The sequence below is a fragment of the Leptodactylus fuscus genome (genome assembly GCF_031893055.1).
Source record: "Leptodactylus fuscus isolate aLepFus1 chromosome 2 unlocalized genomic scaffold, aLepFus1.hap2 SUPER_2_unloc_3, whole genome shotgun sequence".
NCBI lineage: Eukaryota > Metazoa > Chordata > Amphibia > Anura > Leptodactylidae > Leptodactylus > Leptodactylus fuscus.
In genome coordinates this window covers 134,390-157,098 of record NW_027439804.1, presented here as the reverse complement: position 1 = coordinate 157,098, position 22,709 = coordinate 134,390, and the positions used below count along the sequence as shown (strand labels likewise).

The 22,709-nt window shown below is 44.7% G+C and overlaps 1 protein-coding gene across 2 annotated transcripts in view; it reads right to left on the bottom strand.

The window, feature by feature from the left end:
• LOC142186338 (uncharacterized) overlaps nt 1-22,709 on the bottom strand; it is a 252,710-nt gene that overhangs the window by 109,453 nt on the left and 120,548 nt on the right. The window contains exons 1-2 of one of the 2 annotated variants that reach the window (XM_075261166.1): nt 15,798-15,963; nt 5,788-5,895 (exon numbers count right to left, since the gene is read on the bottom strand). The exons of the other annotated variant lie outside the window; for it this stretch is intronic. Of the exons in view, the coding sequence (XP_075117267.1) occupies nt 5,788-5,865 (78 nt within the window). The 5' untranslated portion in view covers nt 5,866-5,895; nt 15,798-15,963. Of the gene's footprint in view, nt 1-5,787; nt 5,896-15,797; nt 15,964-22,709 lie in introns of those variants that run through there. 2 annotated transcript variants of the gene reach the window in all.

Below are 22,709 nucleotides of genomic sequence, written 5' to 3'. Positions count from 1 at the left end.
GTGTGGGAGGAAACCAGAAAACCTGAAAGAAACTCATTAAACATGGGGGGGGGACATAGAAACTACACCCAGATGTTGTCCTTGGTCGGATTCAGACTCAGGACTCCAGCACTACAAAGTATCAGTGCCAGCCACTGAGACTCTAACCACTGAGCCGCCAACCATGCCAACCACTGAGACTCCAACCACTGAGCCAACAACCATTCCAACTACTGAGTCGCCAACCACTGAGCTGCTTGTTTTCAAGAACAAAGAGACCAGGAAAGAAGAATTAACCAAAGCGTCAGAGAACCAGCTGTGCCCTTCTGAGCCCGTGTGTCAGTGGTCAGTGGAATTCAGGACACCCAAACCCTCCACTGAAGAAAACATATCAAGTCACCATCATGTGAAAGGGAATTACAGCCACAGAACCCGCCATAAAGGTGGAGAGAATGGCCTGACCCCTGACCTTGGTATTGGCCACTGAATTGGGAAAGACAACACAAATAAGGACACCCCCCCACCACCACCACCACCAAATTACCTTGTGTGAGAAATACCTGAAAGTGCTCTTCTAAAGTACAGACTAGATGTAGGGGGAGCTCTCCTCCTAATATAAGAACAGACTAGATGGAGGGGGCGCTCTCCTCCTAATATAAGAACAGACTAGATGGAGGGGGTGCTCTCCTCCTAATATAAGGCCAGACTAGATGGAGGGGGCGCTCTCCTCCTAATATAAGGCCAGACTAGATGGAGGGGGCGCTCTCCTCCTAATATAAGAACAGACTAGATGTAGGGGGCGCTCTCCTCCTAATATAAGAACAGACTAGATGGAGGGGGCGCTCTCCTCCTAATATAAGAACAGACTAGATGGAGGGGGTGCTCTCCTCCTAATATAAGGCCAGACTAGATGGAGGGGGCGCTCTCCTCCTAATATAAGGCCAGACTAGATGGAGGGGGCGCTCTCCTCCTAATATAAGAACAGACTAGATGTAGGGGGCGCTCTCCTCCTAATATAAGAACAGACTAGATGGAGGGGGCGCTCTCCTCCTAATATAAAGACAGACCAGACAGAGGGGGCGCTCTCCTCCTAATATAAGGACAGACTAGACGGAGGGGGCGCTCTCCTCCTAATATAAGAACAGACTAGATGGAGGGGGCGCTCTCCTCCTAATATAAAGACAGATCAGACAGAGGGGGCGCTCTCCTCCTAATATAAAGACAGACCAGACAGAGGGGGCGCTCTCCTCCTAATATAAGGACAGACTAGACGGAGGGGGCGCTCTACTCTTAATATAAGGACAGACTAGATGGAGGGGGCGCTCTCCTCCTAATATAAGAACAGATTAGATGGAGGGGGCGCTCTCCTCCTAATATAAAGACAGACCAGACAGAGGGGGTGCTCTCCTCCTAATATAAGGACAGAGTAGAAGGAGGGGGTGCTCTCCCCCTAATATAAGGACAGACCAGACTGAGGGGGCGCTCTCCTCCTAATATAAGGACAGACTAGATGTAGGGGGCGCTCTCCTCCTAATATAAGGACAGACTAGATGTAGGGGGCGCTCTCCTCCTAATATAAGGACAGACTAGACAGAGGGGGCGCTCTCCTCCTAATATAAGGACAGACTAGACGGAGGGGGCGCTCTCCTCATAATATAAGGACAGACTAGATGGAGGGGGCGCTCTACTACTAATATAAGGACAGACTAGATGGAGGGGGCGCTCTCCTCCTAATATAAGGACAGACCAGACAGAGGGGGCGCTCTCCTCCTAATATAAGGACAGACTAGATGGAGGGGGCGCTCTCCTCCTAATATAAGGACAGACTAGATGGAGGGGACGCTCTCCTCCTAATATAAGGACAGACTAGACGGAGGGAGCGCTCTCCTCCTAATATAAGAACAGATTAGATGGAGGGGGCGCTCTCCTCCTAATATAAAGACAGACCAGACAGAGGGGGTGCGCTCCTCCTAATATAAGGACAGACTAGAAGGAGGGGGTGCCTTCCTCCTAATATAAGGACAGACTAGACGGAGGGGGCGCTCTCCTCCTAATATAAGGACAGACTAGATGGAGGGGGCGCTCTCCCCCTAATATAAAGACAGACCAGACAGAGGGGGCGCTCTCCCCCTAATATAAAGACAGACCAGACAGAGGGGGCGCTCTCCTCCTAATATAAGGACAGACAAGATGGAGGGGGCGCTCTCCCCCTAATATAAAGACAGACCAGACAGAGGGGGTGCTCTCCTCCTAATATAAGGACAGACCAGACAGAGGGGGCGCTCTCCTCCTAATATAAGGACAGACTAGACGGAGGGGGCGCTCTCCTCCTAATATAAGAACAGATTAGATGGAGGGGATGCTCTCCCCCTAATATAAAGACAGACCAGACAGAGGGGGCGCTCTCCTCCTAATATAAGAACAGACTAGATGTAGGGGGCGCTCTCCTCCTAATATAAGAACAGACTAGATGGAGGGGGCGCTCTCCTCCTAATATAAGGCCAGACTAGATGTAGGGGGCGCTCTCCTCCTAATATAAGAATAGACTAGATGGAGGGGGCGCTCTCCTCCTAATATAAGGACAGACTAGATGGAGGGGGCGCTCTCCCCCTAATATAAGGACAGACTAGATGGAGGGGGCGCTCTCCCCCTAATATAAAGACAGACCAGACAGAGGGGGCGCTCTCCTCCTAATATAAGGACAGACTAGATGGAGGGGGCGCTCTCCTCCTAATATAAGGACAGACTAGATGGAGGGGGCGCTCTCCTCCTAATATAAGGACAGACTAGACGGAGGGGGCGCTCTCCCCCTAATATAAAGACAGACCAGACAGAGGGGGCGCTCTCCCCCTAATATAAAGACAGACAAGACAGAGGGGGCGCTCTCCTCCTAATATAAGGACAGACTAGATGGAGGGGGCGCTCTCCTCCTAATATAAGGACAGACTAGAAGGAGGGGGTGCTCTCCTCCTAATATAAGGACAGACTAGACGGAGGGGGCGCTCTCCTCCTAATATAAGGACAGACTAGACGGAGGGGGCGCTCTCCTCCTAATATAAGGACAGACTAGATGGAGGGGGCGCTCTCCCCTAATATAAGGACAGACTGGATGGAGGAGGCGCTCTCCTCCTAATATAAGAACAGACTAGATGGAGGGGGCGCTCTACTACTAATATAAGGACAGTCTAGATGGAGGGGGCGCTCTACTACTAATATAAGGACAGACCAGACTGAGGGGACGCTCTCCTCCTAATATAAGGACAGACTAGATGGAGAGGGCGCTCTCCTCTCCTCCTAATATAAGAACAGACTAGATGGAGGGGGCGCTCTCCTCCTAATATAAGGACAGACCAGACAGAGGGGGCGCTCTCCTCCTAATATAAGGACAGACCAGACAAAGGGGGCGCTCTCCTCCTAATATAAGGACAGACCAGACAGAGGGGGCGCTCTCCTCCTAATAAAAGAACAGACTAGATGGAGGGGGCGCTCTACTACTAATATAAGGACAGACCAGACTGAGGGGACGCTCTCCTCCTAATATAAGGACAGACTAGATGGAGAGGGCGCTCTCCTCTCCTCCTAATATAAGAACAAACTAGATGGAGGGGGCGCTCTCCTCCTAATATAAGGAAAGACCAGACAGAGGGGGCGCTCTCCTCCTAATATAAGAACAGACTAGATGGAGGGGGCGCTCTACTACTAATATAAGGACAGTCTAGATGGAGGGGGCGCTCTCCCCCTAATATAAGGACAGACTAGATGGAGAGGGCGCTCTCCTCTCCTCCTAATATAAGAACAAACTAGATGGAGGGGGCGCTCTCCTCCTAATATAAGGAAAGACCAGACAGAGGGGGCGCTCTCCCCCTAATATAAGGACAGACTAGATGGAGGGGGCGCTCTACTACTAATATAAGGACAGTCTAGATGGAGGGGGCGCTCTCCCCCTAATATAAGGACAGACTAGACGGAGGGGGCGCTCTCCTATATACAATACAAACCAAAAGTTTGGCCACAACTTTCTGTATTTCCATGACTATGACAATTGTAGATCACACTGAAGGCATCAAAACTCAGAAGTAAGACATGTGGGATTATTGACTTACCAAACAGTATGACACAACTGACAATCTATCTTCTATTCTCACTTCCATTTGCTTTGATTCCTGCTTTGCACACTCTTGGCATTCTCTTGATGAGCTTCATGAGGTAGTCATCGGGAATGGTCTTCCAACAGTCTTGAAGGAGTTCCCAGAGATGCTTAGCACTTGTTGGCCCTTTTGCCTTCACTCTGCGCTCACCCCAAACCATCTGGATTGGGTTCAGATCTGGTGACTGTGGAGGCCAGGTCATCTGGCGTAGCCCCCCATCACTCTCCTTCTTGGAGTCATTGTCCTGTTGGAGTCCAACTAAAGGCAAACTGGATGGAATAGCATGCCGCTGCAAGATGCTGTGGTAGTCATGCTGGTTCAGTAGAAATCCCCAACAGTGTCCCCAGCTTGCCCCCCCCCCCCACGCCCACACACACACACACCTCCTCCTCCTCCATGCTTCACGGTGGGAACCAGCCATGTAGAGTCCATCCGTTCACCAAAGACACGGTGGTTGGAACCAAAGATCTCAAATTTGGACTCATCAGACCTTGGCACAGATTCCCACTGGTCTAAAGTCCATTCCTTGTGGTCTCTTCTGCTTGTTGCCGGTCCTTAGCAGTGGTTTTCTAGCAGCTATTTTACCATGAAGGCTGGCGGCTGCACAAAGTCTCCTCTTACCAGTTGTTGTAGAGATGTGTTTGCTGCTAGAACTCTGTGTAGCACTGACCTGCTCTCTAATCTGAGCTGCTGGTAGCCTGCGATTTCTGAAGCTGGTGACTCCGATGAACTTATCCTCCGCAGTAGAGGTGACTCTTGGTCATCCTTTCCTGGGGCAGTCCTCATCCTCCGCAGCAGAGTTGACTCTTGGTCTTCCTTTCCTGGGGCGGTCCTCATCCTCCGCAGCAGAGGTGACTCTTGGTCTTCCTTTCCTGGGGCAGTCCTCATGCTCCGCAGCAGAGTTGACTCTTGGTCTTCCTTTCCTGGGGCGGTCCTCATCCTCCGCAGCAGAGGTGACTCTTGGTCTTCCATTCCTGGGGCAGTCCTCATGCTCCGCAGCAGAGGTGACTCTTGGTCTTCCTTTCCTGGGGCGGTCCTCATGTCAGTCAGTTTCTTTCTAGCGCTTGATGGTTTTTGCCACTGCACTTGGGGACACTTTCAAAGTTTTCCCAATTTTTCGGACTGACATTCTTACAGTAATGATGGCCACTCGTTTTTCTTTACTTAGCTGCTTTTTTCTTGCCATAATACAAATTCTAAGAGTCTATTCAGTCGGACTATCATCTGTGTATCCTTTACCTGACTTCTGCACAACACAAGTGATGGTCCCACACCCATTTATAAGGCCAGAAATCCCACTTATTACACCTGACAGGACACAACTGTGAAGTGAGAACCATTCCCGGTGACTACCTCATGGAGCTCATCAAGAGAATGCCAAGAGAGTGCAAAGCAGGAATCAAAGCAACATGTGACTACTTTGAAGAATCTAGAATATAAGACATATTTTCAGTTGTGTCACACTTTTTTGTTAAGTATATAATTCCACATGAGTTAATTCCTAGTTTTGATACCTTTAGTGTGAATCTACAATTGTCATAGTCATGGAAATACAGAAAACTCTGCGAATGAGAACGTGTGGCCAAACTTTTGGTCAGTACTGTATAAGGACAGACTAGATGGAGGGGGCGCTATACTAGACTAAATGTAGTACAGTTACCTCTCCGCTCAGCAGGGAGATGATCTCCAAGGTGAAGTCTAATATTCTTCTGGTGATCTCAGTCCTGTCCTTGTCCATCCTTGGTGGGTCATTCAAGAAAAGGAGCGTCTGGAGGAGAAGAGGAGGAAACTGGAGGAGCTAATAGTGGAGAGAGGAGGGGCCCAATACCATTCAAGGGCCACATAATGTGTAACATACAGGAGCTCCTCACACAGATTACAGGGCAGGGGGAGCAGATAGGACACTATATACAATCTACAGGTTATAGAGGAGCAGATTGTATATAGTGTCCTATCTACAGGTTATAGAGGAGATTGTATATAGTGTCCTATCTACAGGTTATAGAGGAGCAGATTGTATATAGTGTCCTATCTACAGGTTATAGAGGAGCAGATTGAATATAGTGTCCTATCTACAGGTTATAGAGGAGCAGATTGTATATAGTGTCCTATCTACAGGTTATAGAGGAGCAGATTGTATATAGTGTCCTATCTACAGGTTATAGAGGAGCAGATTGTATATAGTGTCCTATCTACAGGTTATAGAGGAGCAGATTGAATATAGTGTCCTATCTACAGGTTATAGAGGAGCAGATTGTATATAGTGTCCTATCTACAGGTTATAGAGGAGCAGATTGTATATAGTGTCCTATCTACAGGTTATAGAGCATATTGTATATAGTGTCCTATCTACAGGTTATAGAGGAGCAGATTGTATATAGTGTCCTATCTACAGGTTATAGAGGAGCAGATTGTATATAGTGTCCTATCTACAGGTTATAGAGGAGCAGATTGTATATAGTGTCCTATCTACAGGTTATAGAGGAGCAGATTGAATATAGTGTCCTATCTACAGGTTATAGAGGAGCAGATTGTATATAGTGTCCTATCTACAGGTTATAGAGGAGCAGATTGTATATAGTGTCCTATCTACAGGTTATAGAGCATATTGTATATAGTGTCCTATCTACAGGTTATAGAGGAGCAGATTGTATATAGTGTCCTATCTACAGGTTATAGAGGAGCAGATTGTATATAGTGTCCTATCTACAGGTTATAGAGGAGCAGATTGTATATAGTGTCCTATCTACAGGTTATAGAGGAGCAGATTGTATATAGTGTCCTATCTACAGGTTATAGAGGAGCAGATTGTATATAGTGTCCTATCTACAGGTTATAGAGGAGCAGATTGTGTATAGTGTCCTATCTACAGGTTATAGAGGAGCAGATTGTATATAGTGTCCTATCTACAGGTTATAGAGGAGCAGATTGTATATAGTGTCCTATCTACAGGTTATAGAGCAGATTGTATATAGTGTCCTATCTACAGGTTATAGAGGAGCAGATTGTGTATAGTGTCCTATCTACAGGTTATAGAGGAGCAGATTGTATATAGTGTCCTATCTACAGGTTATAGAGGAGCAGATTGTATATAGTGTCCTATCTACAGGTTATAGAGGAGCAGATTGTATATAGTGTCCTATCTACAGGTTATAGAGGAGCAGATTGTGTATAGTGTCCTATCTACAGGTTATAGAGGAGCAGATTGTATATAGTGTCCTATCTACAGGTTATAGAGGAGCAGATTGTATATAGTGTCCTATCTACAGGTTATAGAGGAGCAGATTGTATATAGTGTCCTATCTACAGGTTTATAGGAGCAGATTGTATATAGTGTCCTATCTACAGGTTATAGAGGCAGCAGATTGTATATAGTGTCCTATCTACAGGTTATAGAGGAGCAGATTGTATATAGTGTCCCATCTACAGGTTATAGAGGAGCAGATTGTATATAGTGTCCTATCTACAGGTTATAGAGGAGCAGATTGTATATAGTGTCCTATCTACAGGTTATAGAGGAGCAGATTGTATATAGTGTCCTATCTACAGGTTATAGAGGAGCAGATTGTATATAGTGTCCTATCTACAGGTTATAGAGCATATTGTATATAGTGTCCTATCTACAGGTTATAGAGGAGCAGATTGTATATAGTGTCCTATCTACAGGTTATAGAGGAGCAGATTGTATATAGTGTCCTATCTACAGGTTATAGAGCAGATTGTATATAGTGTCCTATCTACAGGTTATAGAGGGGCAGATTGTATATAGTGTCCTATCTACAGGATATAGAGCATATTGTATATAGTGTCCTATCTACAGGTTATAGAGGAGCAGATTGTATATAGTGTCCTATCTACAGGTTATAGAGGAGCAGATTGTATATAGTGTCCTATCTACAGGGTATAGAGGAGCAGATTGTATATAGTGTCCTATCTACAGGTTATAGAGGAGCAGATTGTATATAGTGTCCTATCTACAGGTTATAGAGGAGCAGATTGTATATAGTGTCCTATCTACAGGTTATAGAGGAGCAGATTGTATATAGTGTCCTATCTACAGGTTAGAGGAGCAGATTGTATATAGTGTCCTATCTACAGGTTATAGAGGAGCAGATTGTATATAGTGTCCTATCTACAGGTTATAGAGGAGCAGATTGTATATAGTGTCCTATCTACAGGTTATAGAGGAGCAGATTGTATATAGTGTCCCTATCTACAGGTTTATAGAGGAGCAGATTGTATATAGTGTCCTATCTACAGGTTATAGAGGAGCAGATTGTATATAGTGTCCTATCTACAGGTTATAGAGGAGCAGATTGTATATAGTGTCCTATCTACAGGTTATAGAGGAGCAGATTGTATATAGTGTCCCTATCTACAGGGTATAGAGGAGCAGATTGTATATAGTGTCCTATCTACAGGTTATAGAGGAGCAGATTGTATATAGTGTCCTATCTACAGGTTATAGAGGAGCAGATTGTATATAGTGTCCTATCTACAGGTTATAGAGGAGCAGATTGTATATAGTGTCCTATCTACAGGTTATAGAGGAGCAGATTGTATATAGTGTCCTATCTACAGGTTATAGAGGAGCAGATTGTGTATAGTGTCCTATCTACAGGTTATAGAGGAGCAGATTGTATATAGTGTCCTATCTACAGGTTATAGAGGAGCAGATTGTATATAGTGTCCTATCTACAGGTTATAGAGGAGCAGATTGTATATAGTGTCCTATCTACAGGTTATAGAGGAGCAGATTGTATATAGTGTCCTATCTACAGGTTATAGAGCAGATTGTATATAGTGTCCTATCTACAGGTTATAGAGCAGCAGATTGTATATAGTGTCCTATCTACAGGTTATAGAGGAGCAGATTGTATATAGTGTCCCCATCTACAGGTTATAGAGGAGCAGATTGTATATAGTGTCCTATCTACAGGTTATAGAGGAGCAGATTGTATATAGTGTCCTATCTACAGGTTATAGAGGAGCAGATTGTATATAGTGTCCTATCTACAGGTTATAGAGGAGCAGATTGTATATAGTGTCCTATCTACAGGTTATAGAGCATATTGTATATAGTGTCCTATCTACAGGTTATAGAGGGGCAGATTGTATATAGTGTCCTATCTACAGGTTATAGAGGAGCAGATTGTATATAGTGTCCTATCTACAGGTTATAGAGCAGATTGTATATAGTGTCCTATCTACAGGTTATAGAGGGGCAGATTGTATATAGTGTCCTATCTACAGGATATAGAGCATATTGTATATAGTGTCCTATCTACAGGTTATAGAGGAGCAGATTGTATATAGTGTCCTATCTACAGGTTATAGAGGAGCAGATTGTATATAGTGTCCTATCTACAGGGTATAGAGGAGCAGATTGTATATAGTGTCCTATCTACAGGTTATAGAGGAGCAGATTGTATATAGTGTCCTATCTACAGGTTATAGAGGAGCAGATTGTATATAGTGTCCTATCTACAGGTTATAGAGGAGCAGATTGTATATAGTGTCCTATCTACAGGTTATAGAGGAGCAGATTGTATATAGTGTCCTATCTACAGGTTATAGAGGAGCAGATTGTATATAGTGTCCTATCTACAGGTTATAGAGGAGCAGATTGTATATAGTGTCCTATCTACAGGTTATAGAGGAGCAGATTGTATATAGTGTCCTATCTACAGGTTATAGAGGAGCAGATTGTATATAGTGTCCTATCTACAGGTTATAGAGGAGCAGATTGTATATAGTGTCCTATCTACAGGTTATAGAGGAGCAGATTGTATATAGTGTCCTATCTACAGGTTATAGAGGAGCAGATTGTATATAGTGTCCTATCTACAGGTTATAGAGGAGCAGATTGTATATAGTGTCCTATCTACAGGTTATAGGGGAGCAGATTGTATATAGTGTCCTATCTATAGGGTGTATATAGTGTCCTATCTACAGGTTATAGAGCAGATTGTATATAGTGTCCTATCTACAGGTTATAGAGGGGCAGATTGTATATAGTGTCCTATCTACAGGATATAGAGCAGATTGTATATAGTGTCCTATCTATAGGTTATAGAGCAGATTGTATATAGTGTCCTATCTACAGGTTATAGAGGAGCAGATTGTATATAGTGTCCTATCTACAGGTTATAGGGGAGGAGATTGTATATAGTGTCCTATCTACAGGTTATAGAGGTGCAGATTGTATATAGTGTCCTATCTACAGGTTATAGAGGGGCAGATTGTATATAGTGTCCTATCTACAGGTTATAGAGGAGCAGATTGTTATATAGTGTCCTATCTACAGGTTATAGAGCAGATTGTATATAGTGTCCTATCTACAGGTTATAGAGGAGCAGATTGTGTATAGTGTCCTATCTAAAGGTTATAGAGCAGATTGTATATAGTGTCCTATCTACAGGTTATAGAGGAGCAGATTGTATATAGTGTCCTATCTACAGGTTATAGAGGGGCAGATTGTATATAGTGTCCTATCTACAGGTTATAGAGGGGCAGATTGTATATAGTGTCCCATCTACAGGTTATAGAGGGGCAGATTGTATATAGTGTCCTATCTACAGGTTATAGAGGAGCAGATTGTATATAGTGTCCTATCTACAGGTTATAGAGGAGCAGATTGTATATAGTGTCCTATCTACAGGTTATAGAGGAGCAGATTGTATATAGTGTCCTATCTACAGGTTATAGAGCAGCAGATTGTATATAGTGTCCTATCTACAGGTTATAGAGGAGCAGATTGTATATAGTGTCCTATCTACAGGTTATAGAGGAGCAGATTGTATATAGTGTCCTATCTACAGGTTATAGAGGAGCAGATTGTATATAGTGTCCTATCTACAGGTTATAGGGGAGCAGATTGTATATAGTGTCCTATCTATAGGGTGTATATAGTGTCCTATCTACAGGTTATAGAGCAGATTGTATATAGTGTCCTATCTACAGGTTATAGAGGGGCAGATTGTATATAGTGTCCTATCTACAGGTTATAGGGGAGGAGATTGTATATAGTGTCCTATCTACAGGTTATAGAGGTGCAGATTGTATATAGTGTCCTATCTACAGGTTATAGAGGAGCAGATTGTATATAGTGTCCTATCTACAGGTTATAGAGGAGCAGATTGTGTATAGTGTCCTATCTACAGGTTATAGAGCAGATTGTATATAGTGTCCTATCTACAGGTTATAGAGGAGCAGATTGTATATAGTGTCCTATCTACAGGTTATAGAGGGGCAGATTGTATATAGTGTCCCATCTACAGGTTATAGAGGGGCAGATTGTATATAGTGTCCCATCTACAGGTTATAGAGGAGCAGATTGTATATAGTGTCCTATCTACAGGTTATAGAGGAGCAGATTGTATATAGTGTCCTATCTACAGGTTATAGAGCAGCAGATTGTATATAGTGTCCTATCTACAGGTTATAGAGCAGCAGATTGTATATAGTGTCCTATCTACAGGTTATAGAGGAGCAGATTGTATATAGTGTCCTATCTACAGGTTATAGAGGAGCAGATTGTATATAGTGTCCTATCTACAGGTTATAGAGCAGCAGATTGTATATAGTGTCCTATCTACAGGTTATAGAGCAGCAGATTGTATATAGTGTCCTATCTACAGGTTATAGAGGAGCAGATTGTATATAGTGTCCTATCTACAGGGTATAGAGGAGCAGATTGTATATAGTGTCCTATCTACAGGTTATAGAGCAGATTGTATATAGTGTCCTATCTACAGGTTATAGAGGGGCAGATTGTATATAGTGTCCTATCTACAGGTTATAGAGGAGCAGATTGTATATAGTGTCCTATCTACAGGTTATAGAGGAGCAGATTGTATATAGTGTCCTATCTACAGGTTATAGAGCAGATTGTATATAGTGTCCTATCTACAGGTTATAGAGGGGCAGATTGTATATAGTGTCCTATCTACAGGTTATAGAGGGGCAGATTGTATATAGTGTCCTATCTACAGGATATAGAGCATATTGTATATAGTGTCCTATCTACAGGTTATAGAGGAGCAGATTGTATATAGTGTCCTATCTACAGGTTATAGAGGAGCAGATTGTATATAGTGTCCTATCTACAGGGTATAGAGGAGCAGATTGTATATAGTGTCCTATCTATAGGTTATAGAGCAGATTGTATATAGTGTCCTATCTACAGGTTATAGAGCAGATTGTATATAGTGTCCTATCTACAGGTTATAGAGGAGCAGATTGTATATAGTGTCCTATCTACAGGTTATAGAGCATATTGTATATAGTGTCCTATCTACAGGTTATAGAGGGGCAGATTGTATATAGTGTCCTATCTACAGGTTATAGAGGAGCAGATTGTATATAGTGTCCTATCTACAGGTTATAGAGCAGATTGTATATAGTGTCCTATCTACAGGTTATAGAGGGGCAGATTGTATATAGTGTCCTATCTACAGGATATAGAGCATATTGTATATAGTGTCCTATCTACAGGTTATAGAGGAGCAGATTGTATATAGTGTCCTATCTACAGGTTATAGAGGAGCAGATTGTATATAGTGTCCTATCTACAGGGTATAGAGGAGCAGATTGTATATAGTGTCCTATCTACAGGTTATAGAGGAGCAGATTGTATATAGTGTCCTATCTACAGGTTATAGAGGAGCAGATTGTATATAGTGTCCTATCTACAGGTTATAGAGGAGCAGATTGTATATAGTGTCCTATCTACAGGTTATAGAGGAGCAGATTGTATATAGTGTCCTATCTACAGGTTATAGAGGAGCAGATTGTATATAGTGTCCTATCTACAGGTTATAGAGGAGCAGATTGTATATAGTGTCCTATCTACAGGTTATAGAGGAGCAGATTGTATATAGTGTCCTATCTACAGGTTATAGAGGAGCAGATTGTATATAGTGTCCTATCTACAGGTTATAGAGGAGCAGATTGTATATAGTGTCCTATCTATAGGGTGTATATAGTGTCCTATCTACAGGTTATAGAGCAGATTGTATATAGTGTCCTATCTACAGGTTATAGAGGGGCAGATTGTATATAGTGTCCTATCTACAGGATATAGAGCAGATTGTATATAGTGTCCTATCTATAGGTTATAGAGCAGATTGTATATAGTGTCCTATCTACAGGTTATAGAGGAGCAGATTGTATATAGTGTCCTATCTACAGGTTATAGGGGAGGAGATTGTATATAGTGTCCTATCTACAGGTTATAGAGGTGCAGATTGTATATAGTGTCCTATCTACAGGTTATAGAGGGGCAGATTGTATATAGTGTCCTATCTACAGGTTATAGAGGAGCAGATTGTATATAGTGTCCTATCTACAGGTTATAGAGCAGATTGTATATAGTGTCCTATCTACAGGTTATAGAGGAGCAGATTGTATATAGTGTCCCATCTACAGGTTATAGAGGGGCAGATTGTATATAGTGTCCCATCTACAGGTTATAGAGGGGCAGATTGTATATAGTGTCCCATCTACAGGTTATAGAGGAGCAGATTGTATATAGTGTCCCATCTACAGGTTATAGAGGAGCAGATTGTATATAGTGTCCTATCTACAGGTTATAGAGGAGCAGATTGTATATAGTGTCCTATCTACAGGTTATAGAGCAGCAGATTGTATATAGTGTCCTATCTACAGGTTATAGAGCAGCAGATTGTATATAGTGTCCTATCTACAGGTTATAGAGGAGCAGATTGTATATAGTGTCCTATCTACAGGTTATAGAGCAGCAGATTGTATATAGTGTCCTATCTACAGGTTATAGAGGAGCAGATTGTATATAGTGTCCTATCTACAGGTTATAGAGGAGCAGATTGTATATAGTGTCCTATCTACAGGTTATAGAGGAGCAGATTGTATATAGTGTCCTATCTACAGGTTATAGAGGAGCAGATTGTATATAGTGTCCTATCTACAGGTTATAGAGCAGCAGATTGTATATAGTGTCCTATCTACAGGTTATAGAGGAGCAGATTGTATATAGTGTCCTATCTACAGGTTATAGAGGAGCAGATTGTATATAGTGTCCTATCTACAGGTTATAGAGGAGCAGATTGTATATAGTGTCCTATCTACAGGTTATAGAGGAGCAGATTGTATATAGTGTCCTATCTACAGGTTATAGAGGAGCAGATTGTATATAGTGTCCTATCTACAGGTTATAGAGGAGCAGATTGTATATAGTGTCCTATCTACAGGTTATAGAGGAGCAGATTGTATATAGTGTCCTATCTACAGGTTATAGAGGAGCAGATTGTATATAGTGTCCTATCTACAGGTTATAGAGGAGCAGATTGTATATAGTGTCCTATCTACAGGTTATAGAGGGGCAGATTGTATATAGTGTCCTATCTACAGGTTATAGAGGGGCAGATTGTATATAGTGTCCTATCTACAGGTTATAGAGGAGCAGATTGTATATAGTGTCCTATCTACAGGTTATAGAGGGGCAGATTGTATATAGTGTCCTATCTACAGGTTATAGAGGGGCAGATTGTATATAGTGTCCTATCTACAGGTTATAGAGGAGCAGATTGTATATAGTGTCCTATCTACAGGTTATAGAGGAGCAGATTGTATATAGTGTCCTATCTACAGGTTATAGAGGAGCAGATTGTATATAGTGTCCTATCTACAGGTTATAGAGGAGCAGATTGTATATAGTGTCCTATCTACAGGTTATAGAGGAGCAGATTGTATATAGTGTCCTATCTACAGGTTATAGAGGAGCAGATTGTATATAGTGTCCTATCTACAGGTTATAGAGGAGCAGATTGTATATAGTGTCCTATCTACAGGTTATAGAGGGGCAGATTGTATATAGTGTCCTATCTACAGGTTATAGAGGGGCAGATTGTATATAGTGTCCTATCTACAGGTTATAGAGGAGCAGATTGTATATAGTGTCCTATCTACAGGTTATAGAGGGGCAGATTGTATATAGTGTCCTATCTACAGGTTATAGAGGAGCAGATTGTATATAGTGTCCTATCTACAGGTTATAGAGCAGATTGTATATAGTGTCCTATCTACAGGTTATAGAGGAGCAGATTGTGTATAGTGTCCTATCTACAGGTTATAGAGGAGCAGATTGTATATAGTGTCCTATCTACAGGTTATAGAGGAGCAGATTGTATATAGTGTCCTATCTACAGGTTATAGAGGGGCAGATTGTATATAGTGTCCTATCTACAGGTTATAGAGGAGCAGATTGTATATAGTGTCCTATCTACAGGTTATAGAGCAGATTGTATATAGTGTCCTATCTACAGGTTATAGAGGAGCAGATTGTGTATAGTGTCCTATCTACAGGTTATAGAGGAGCAGATTGTATATAGTGTCCTATCTACAGGTTATAGAGGAGCAGATTGTATATAGTGTCCTATCTACAGGTTATAGAGGGGCAGATTGTATATAGTGTCCTATCTACAGGTTATAGAGGGGCAGATTGCGCAGGATGTGGGCGGGCAGATGGTTGTTGTGGGCGGGATTTCTGATACAGAGTTAACCCTTTATAGTGGTAATAGGAATATCCCTGGAATATCACCGGTAACAGCCACATGTCACATGACTCTCTTCACAGCTGTAATAATAGAAATGGCCTCAAAACTGCACAAAATCAACCTGAGGGAAACTTACCAAATTCCAGGAGTCACGCGGCCACTTAGATCATAAATCTGCAGGTGTGCACGTGTCCTGGGAGCAGCCAGCGAGCCACTGCTGCATATACAGTATATATATCTATAGCCTGGGAGAATGGCTGATAACAGTGAGAACAAGACAACAGCACTGACTGCAGAGCAGGACCTGCAAGAGCTGAAGGACCTGTGATGATGTCAGCATCATGTGACCAGTACATGGGGGCGGAGCTCAGGAGAGGAGAAGGAGGAAGGACCTGTGATGATGTCAGCATCATGTGACCAGTACATGGGGGCGGAGCTCAGGAGAGGAGAAGGAGGAAGGACCTGTGATGATGTCAGCATCATGTGACCAGTAGAGGCGGGGTGTTCAAAACCATCCTGCAGCGTTTCCCAAACTGTGCTCCGCGATATGGTGATCATAAAGGGTTAACACTAGAGATGAGCGAACAGTAAAATATTCGATGTTCGTTATTCGTTCCGAATATCACCTCAATATTGGACTATTGGAAGGAATATGGAACCCCATTATAGTCTATGGGAGAAAATGGGAGCATGTCTGGAGGCATCTAACACCCCAAAGCCCCTCTATTACCCCACTATCACAGCCTAACAACTACACACTATACACACTCACTACAACCTCTATCAAAGTGGGGGGAAATACCTGGAAACCTTCTTTACTCCCCAAATGGAGGGACACAAACCCCAATGTAAGCTCCACAAACATTACCAAGCCCCCCTTTATATCACGTTCCCCATCACAACCACAGATGGAATAGACAATGGGAAATCCTTCAGTCCCCCCCTGACCTGTCATTGTGGATGTGTGTGATGTGTATATATGTATATGTGTATGTGTGATGTGGGGAGACCTTCCAAAATTCACTTTTATGGCCCTTCACATGAGCCCTTCCAAATGAAGTTCCAGGCCCTTAAGCTGAGGCCCAGCAGAGATTGGGGCCCTTCAGGTGACTTCAGCCTCTTCCTGCAGAGATTGGGGCCCCTCAGGTGACTTCAGCCTCTTCCTGCAGAGATTGGGGCCCCTCAGGTGACTTCAGCCTCTTCCTGCAGAGATTGGGGCCCCTCAGGTGACTTCAGCCTCTTCCTGCAGAGATTGGGGCCCCTCAGGTGACTTCAGCCTCTTCCTGCAGAGATTGGGGCCCCTCAGGTGACTTCAGCCTCTTCCTGCAGAGATTGGGGCCCCTCAGGTGACTTCAGCCTCTTCCTGCAGAGATTGAGGCCCTTCAGGTGACTTCAGCCTCTTCCTGCAGAGATTGAGGCCCTTCAGGTGACTTCAGCCTCTTCCTGCAGAGATTTAGGCCCTGTCACTTAGTCCAGCCTCTTCCTGCAGAGATTTGTTGGTTCTTTGGGTGAGTGGAGCCTTTACACAGCAGAGATTTAGTGATCGTCCCTTGGAGTGAGTACAGCCTTTAAAATACAGTGCTTTTGGCCCTTGGAGTGAGTAGTGTCTTTAAAAAGCGGAGTTTTTGTCCCTTGAGGTGACTAGAGCCTTGCAACAGCAGTGTTTCATTTTTTGGCCCTTGGGTTGACCCCTAAAAAATTAGATTTCAGGCCCTCGAGTGTGAGCCCTAAAAAATTATTTGGCAGGCCCTTGGGCTGGAGCCCTAAAAAATTGAGTTGCAACCCTCTGGGGGGGTATACAGGATTTTTTTTTTTTTTTTTAATAAAAAAAAATAAAAAAATGTATTATCACATTCAGGAGTAGGGGCTGGGGTTGTAGGAGGAGGATGAGGAGGAAGAGTAAATTGGGTGTTGGCAGCTTCTCTCCAGTGCCTGGACTGGATACCCAGCTGGATATCCACGTCCTCGCCCACGTCCCCTGCTGCTACTGATGAGGGGCATTGCTGGCAGCCCTTCTCCAGTACCTGGACTGTGGAGTGGATATACAGCTGGGTATCCACATCCTAGCACACATCTCCTGCTGCTACTGATGAAGGGCACTGCTGGCAGCCCTTCTCCAGTACCTGGACTGTGGAGTGGATACCCAGCTGAATATCCACGTCCTCGTCCCCTGCTGCTACGCTGCATGATTTGCATTTTGATTTTATATTTAGCTCTGTAAAGATCTGTTATTTCCTACCTAACTAAAGCTAATATCAGTGTATCGCCCTGAGACCAAGCTCTCCCTATCACTCCAAAACGAAAATGAGACGAAGATGGCTGACACTATTCTTTTTTTTTTTAAACATTAAAGTTTATTGAAGATTTTTCGAAAAAAATCTTACAACAAAGGGGAAAAGGGCAATGGGGGGAGGGAAGGGAAAAAGACCAGGGTCTGGAGGGGGCCAGGGGAGGGGGGGGGGGTAAGGGGGGCAGGCATAAACTCTGACGCAGCAGAGTCAAAATATACAAAAGCATATAACAGAAAATTGTCAAGCAACAGTATCAATAAATGCAAAGAAATAGGTACACAAGACTCAAGGACACAAAGAGACAGCATTCTCACAGGGGTACAGAGGGAAAGAGGGATCGGAAGTCGCGGGATAATAGAAGTAGTCCCAGAGCAGCCAAGTCTGACGATGATACCCTTCATCAGGGTAAAGCTGGGCCATTAAATGTTCCATAGTGCGTAGATGTAGGAATTCCTTCAGCCAAAAAAGGAGTGTGGGAGGGGTCTGAGTTGAGCCAGATATTGCCATTTTGGATGTGGAGAGAGTTTTTCTTGGGCTTTGTGCCCATGTGGTGCCAGGTCTCCCAGAATGAGCTGTCCTGGAGGGAGTCCTCTAGTTGCTGTATTTTGTGGGAGAGGTCCCTCTGTTTCTTCTCTCTGAGGGTGCCCTTGTATTGCTTGCATAGATTGTTGTAGGCTTCCCTCACCTCCTTGTTGTTGGGGTCCCTGTGTTTTTGGTTGGAGGCTGTTCTTAGGGTATGGCGTAGTGCTCTGCAGTCGCTGTCGAACCATTTGTGGGACTGTTTGTTGGTTTGTCTTATTGGTTTGGTTGGTTTCAGGCCTGCTAGTTCTGCTGTGGTCTGTAGGATGTACTTGAGATCCTTCACAGCTCTGGTGACTCCCTGTTGGTCTGGCTGATAGGTGTTTGTATGGAAGTTTGTGAGCAGTGTCTTGATTTCGGGTCGGTTGGTTGCGTTGGTATAGTCTATGGCCTGGTGGTTGGCCCATTTGAAGTGTCATGGTAGGTTGTAGAGGCCGGATTGTTGGGGCTCCTGTGTAGGTGTTGACCGGCCGTATTTGAGCCTTTATCGAGACCAAACCAAAACCCCCCTTCCCCTCTACTAAACCCCTTGTGTGTGATCTTCACATAAATACGGACCAAGTTACCTTTGAATGGGTGGGGTTGGCCACAGCTTTATTAAATATATATTATCTGACATAAGCAGTAACCCCTGTTCCCCTCCTCCTCAGCGAACGTTTTGGTGTGAGCCCCCCGGTGGGGCACGTCGCTGGTACTCTACATCGCTGAGAAAGGGGGCCAAGGTCCTGCTACTATGTCTGCTGTGACAACAATTTTAATGCAAATATATATTCACAGCATGTCATTTGCTAACAGAAAGAAGAAACAAACAAAACTTTTATCTGCACGGCACATAGTTACATAGTCAATGAGGTTGGATAAGGACATTATTCCTTACAAAACGCTACAGTGTTGATCCAGAGGAAGGCGAAAAAACCCCATGAGGCTCATGCCAATTTGCCCTATTTCAGGGGGAAAATTCCTTCCCCACTCCAAATCTGGCAGTCAGTATGAAAAACCCTGGATCAATGTGTCCCTAAAATTCTAGAGTCCATAACCTGTTATATTTTACTCTTCAAGAAAAGGCATCCAAGGAAAGAGGGGCACAATCATAAATGAAAAGAAAATGACTTAGCGGTTCGGTTTAGGGGTGGGTGGGTTCGGGGTTGCTTTGTCAGCTCTGGCCGGGATTCAAAAGGAAGTTCCCCGCCCAGTGCTGCCCTGGATACTCCTGTGGGCGGCCCCGCCCCCCTCCCCGGGGCCACCAATGAATGGAAAAAAAAAAACCTTGAGGGGAAGGGCATAGGTCACACGGCCACTCAATATCCGGCTGGCTTATACAGCCAGCCGGCTTGCATTATCTATGGATCTCATGTATAGCAGGATCTGGTTGTGATCTGATAGATGAGAATCAGGGGCGATTGTGAAGTCCTCTATGTCTCTGTCTGTAATGACGTAGTCCACCACGCTGTTGCCCATTTGGGAGTTTAGTGTGAAGCGTCCTATGGAGTCGCCTCAGATAAGTCCATTCATTATGTATAGTCCTAGGCTCCAGCAGCAGTTCAGCAGTTGTCTCCCGCTCTTGTTGATGATTCTGTCCTGGCTGTTACTTCTTATCTGTGCAGACTCCAGGTGGTGGACCTCGCCTCCCAGGATATACAAGTTTACATCAGAGGACAGATAGTCCTTCTCTGTGCTTGTCCTGGTGTTGAGGTCACCCCAGATTTGTGTGGGTTCTGGGTGGTGGATCTCACTTCCGTGGGTATGTGGGTTGTCGTCAGGGGGCAGGTAGTCTATCTCTGTGCCTGTCCTTGCGTTGAGGTCTCTGCATATTAGTACTCTACCTTTGGGTTGGAATTGGGCGGCTTCCCTTTGTAGGACCTCATACTGTAGGTGTCGGGGTGGTGGTAGGGGGACCCTGGTGGGGGGGATGTATACTGCGCAAAGACAGATGTCTTGCAGGATGGAGTTGCTTATTTTTATCCATATGTGATTGGTTCCACGTTTGGTAGCTTTTACGTGTTCTTTGAGCTCCTCCTTAAACCATATTAGTATGCCTCCTGAGTGGCGGCCATGTTTGGTGGTTTTGTTTTTTTTGGGCGGACACGGAGAATTCCTTGTAGCCCATGGGTGTTAGGGACTCGTCATCTGCCCGGGTCCATGTCTCTAGGAGGATTTGGATGTCTATGTTTTTTAGTCTGTCTATAAAGTCTGGATCGTTTGGTTTGGATCCAAAGGCTGAGGCGTTCAGCCCTTGGATATTCCAGCTACTGATAGTCAGTGGTGTCATCTTCGGTGGATAAACCTTATAATGAGCTGTCCTGCAGAGGGATGAGGTCATGACTGTTGGACCTGTGGCTATGTAGGTGAGAGTTTGGTCCAGGCGTGCTGCCATCGTAATGAGCAGGGACTTCATCACGTTTAAAGGCATTCTACCATTAAAAATCTTTTTTCCTTAAGACGCGGAATAGCCTTTAGAAAGTCTATTTGTCTCTTACCTTTAGAAATACCGTTTTTTACCGGTATGCAAATGAGTTCTCTCGCGGCACTGGGGCATCCCCAATACTGCCAGAGAGCTCTCTCCAGCGACGCCCCCATCTTCAACAGCAACCACCTCTGCTGTAATCTTCTTCTTGCTGGAGTCACACTCCGCTCTTGCGCGCATGTGCATTACGCTCCTGTAGTTCTACGGAGAACTACAGGAGCGTATGGAGAACTACAGGAGCATATGGAGAACTACAGGAGCATACGGAGAACTACAGGAGCATACAGAGAACTACAGGAGCGTACGGAGAACTACAGGAGCATATGGAGAACTACAGGAGCGTACGGAGAACTACAGGAGCATACAGAGAACTACAGGAGCGTACGGAGAACTACAGAAGCATACGGAGAACTACAGGAGCATACAGAGAACTACAGGAGCGTACGGAGAACTACAGGAGCATACAGAGAACTACAGGAGCGTACGGAGAACTACAGGAGCGTACTGCACATGCGCATACCTCCCATCTTTTGAAGAACCGAAAGAGGGACAAAATGTGTGGCAAATTTAGCCCCGCCCACTTTTGTGTTGAATTTGCCCACTCATTAATTTTTCTTGTGCTCGCACACAGTATAATCCTCCTACAGTCACCCATAAATTATATGTCCCCCCTCTATCTCTCCCCCAGTTTCATATACACCCTTCATCTGCCCCCAGTTTCATGTCCCCCCTCCATCTCTGCCCCCAGTTTCATGTCCCTCCATCTCTGACCCCAGATTCATGTCCCCCATCTCTGCCCCCAGATTCTTGTCCCCCATCTCTGCCCCCACTTTCATGTCCCTCCATCTCTGTCCCCAGATTCTTGTCCCCCATCTCTGCCCCCACTTTCATGTCCCTCCATCTCTGTCCCCAGATTCATGTCCCTCCATCTCTGTCCCCAGATTCATGTCCCCCATCTCTTCCCCCAGATTCATGTCCCTCCATCTCTGCCCCCAGTGTCATGCCGTCCTCTCCTTCATCTGCCCCCAGATTCATGTCCCCTCCATCTCTGCCCCCAGATTCATGTCCCTCCATCTCTGCCCCCAGATTCATGTCCCCTCCATCTCTTCCCCCAGATTCATGTCCCTCCATCTCTGCCCCCAGTGTCATGCCGTCCTCTCCTTCATCTGCCCCCTGATTCATGTCCCCTCCATCTCTGCCCCCAGATTCATGTCCCCACATCTCTGCCCCCAGATTCATGTCCCCTGCATCACTGCCCCCAGATTCATGTCCCCTCCATTTCTGCCCCCAGATTCATGTCCACGCCATCTCTGCCCCCAGATTCATGTCCCCTCCATCTCTCCCCCCAGATTCATGTCCCCTCCATCTCTGCCCCCAGATTCATGTTCCCTCCATCTCTGCCCCCAGATTCATGTCCCCTCCATCTCTGGCCCAGATTCATGTCCCCTCCATCTCTGCCCCCAGATTCATGTCCCCTCCATCTCTGGCCCAGATTCATGTCCCTCCATCTCTGCCCCCAGATTCATGTTCCCTCCATCTCTGCCCCCAGATTCATGTCCCCACATCTCTGCCCCCAGATTCATGTCCCACATCTCTGCCCCCAGATTCCTGTCCCTCCATCTCTGCCCCCAGATTCATGTCCCTCCATCTCTGCCCCCAGATTCATGTTCCCTCCATCTCTGCCCCCAGATTCATGTCCCCTCCATCTCTGGCC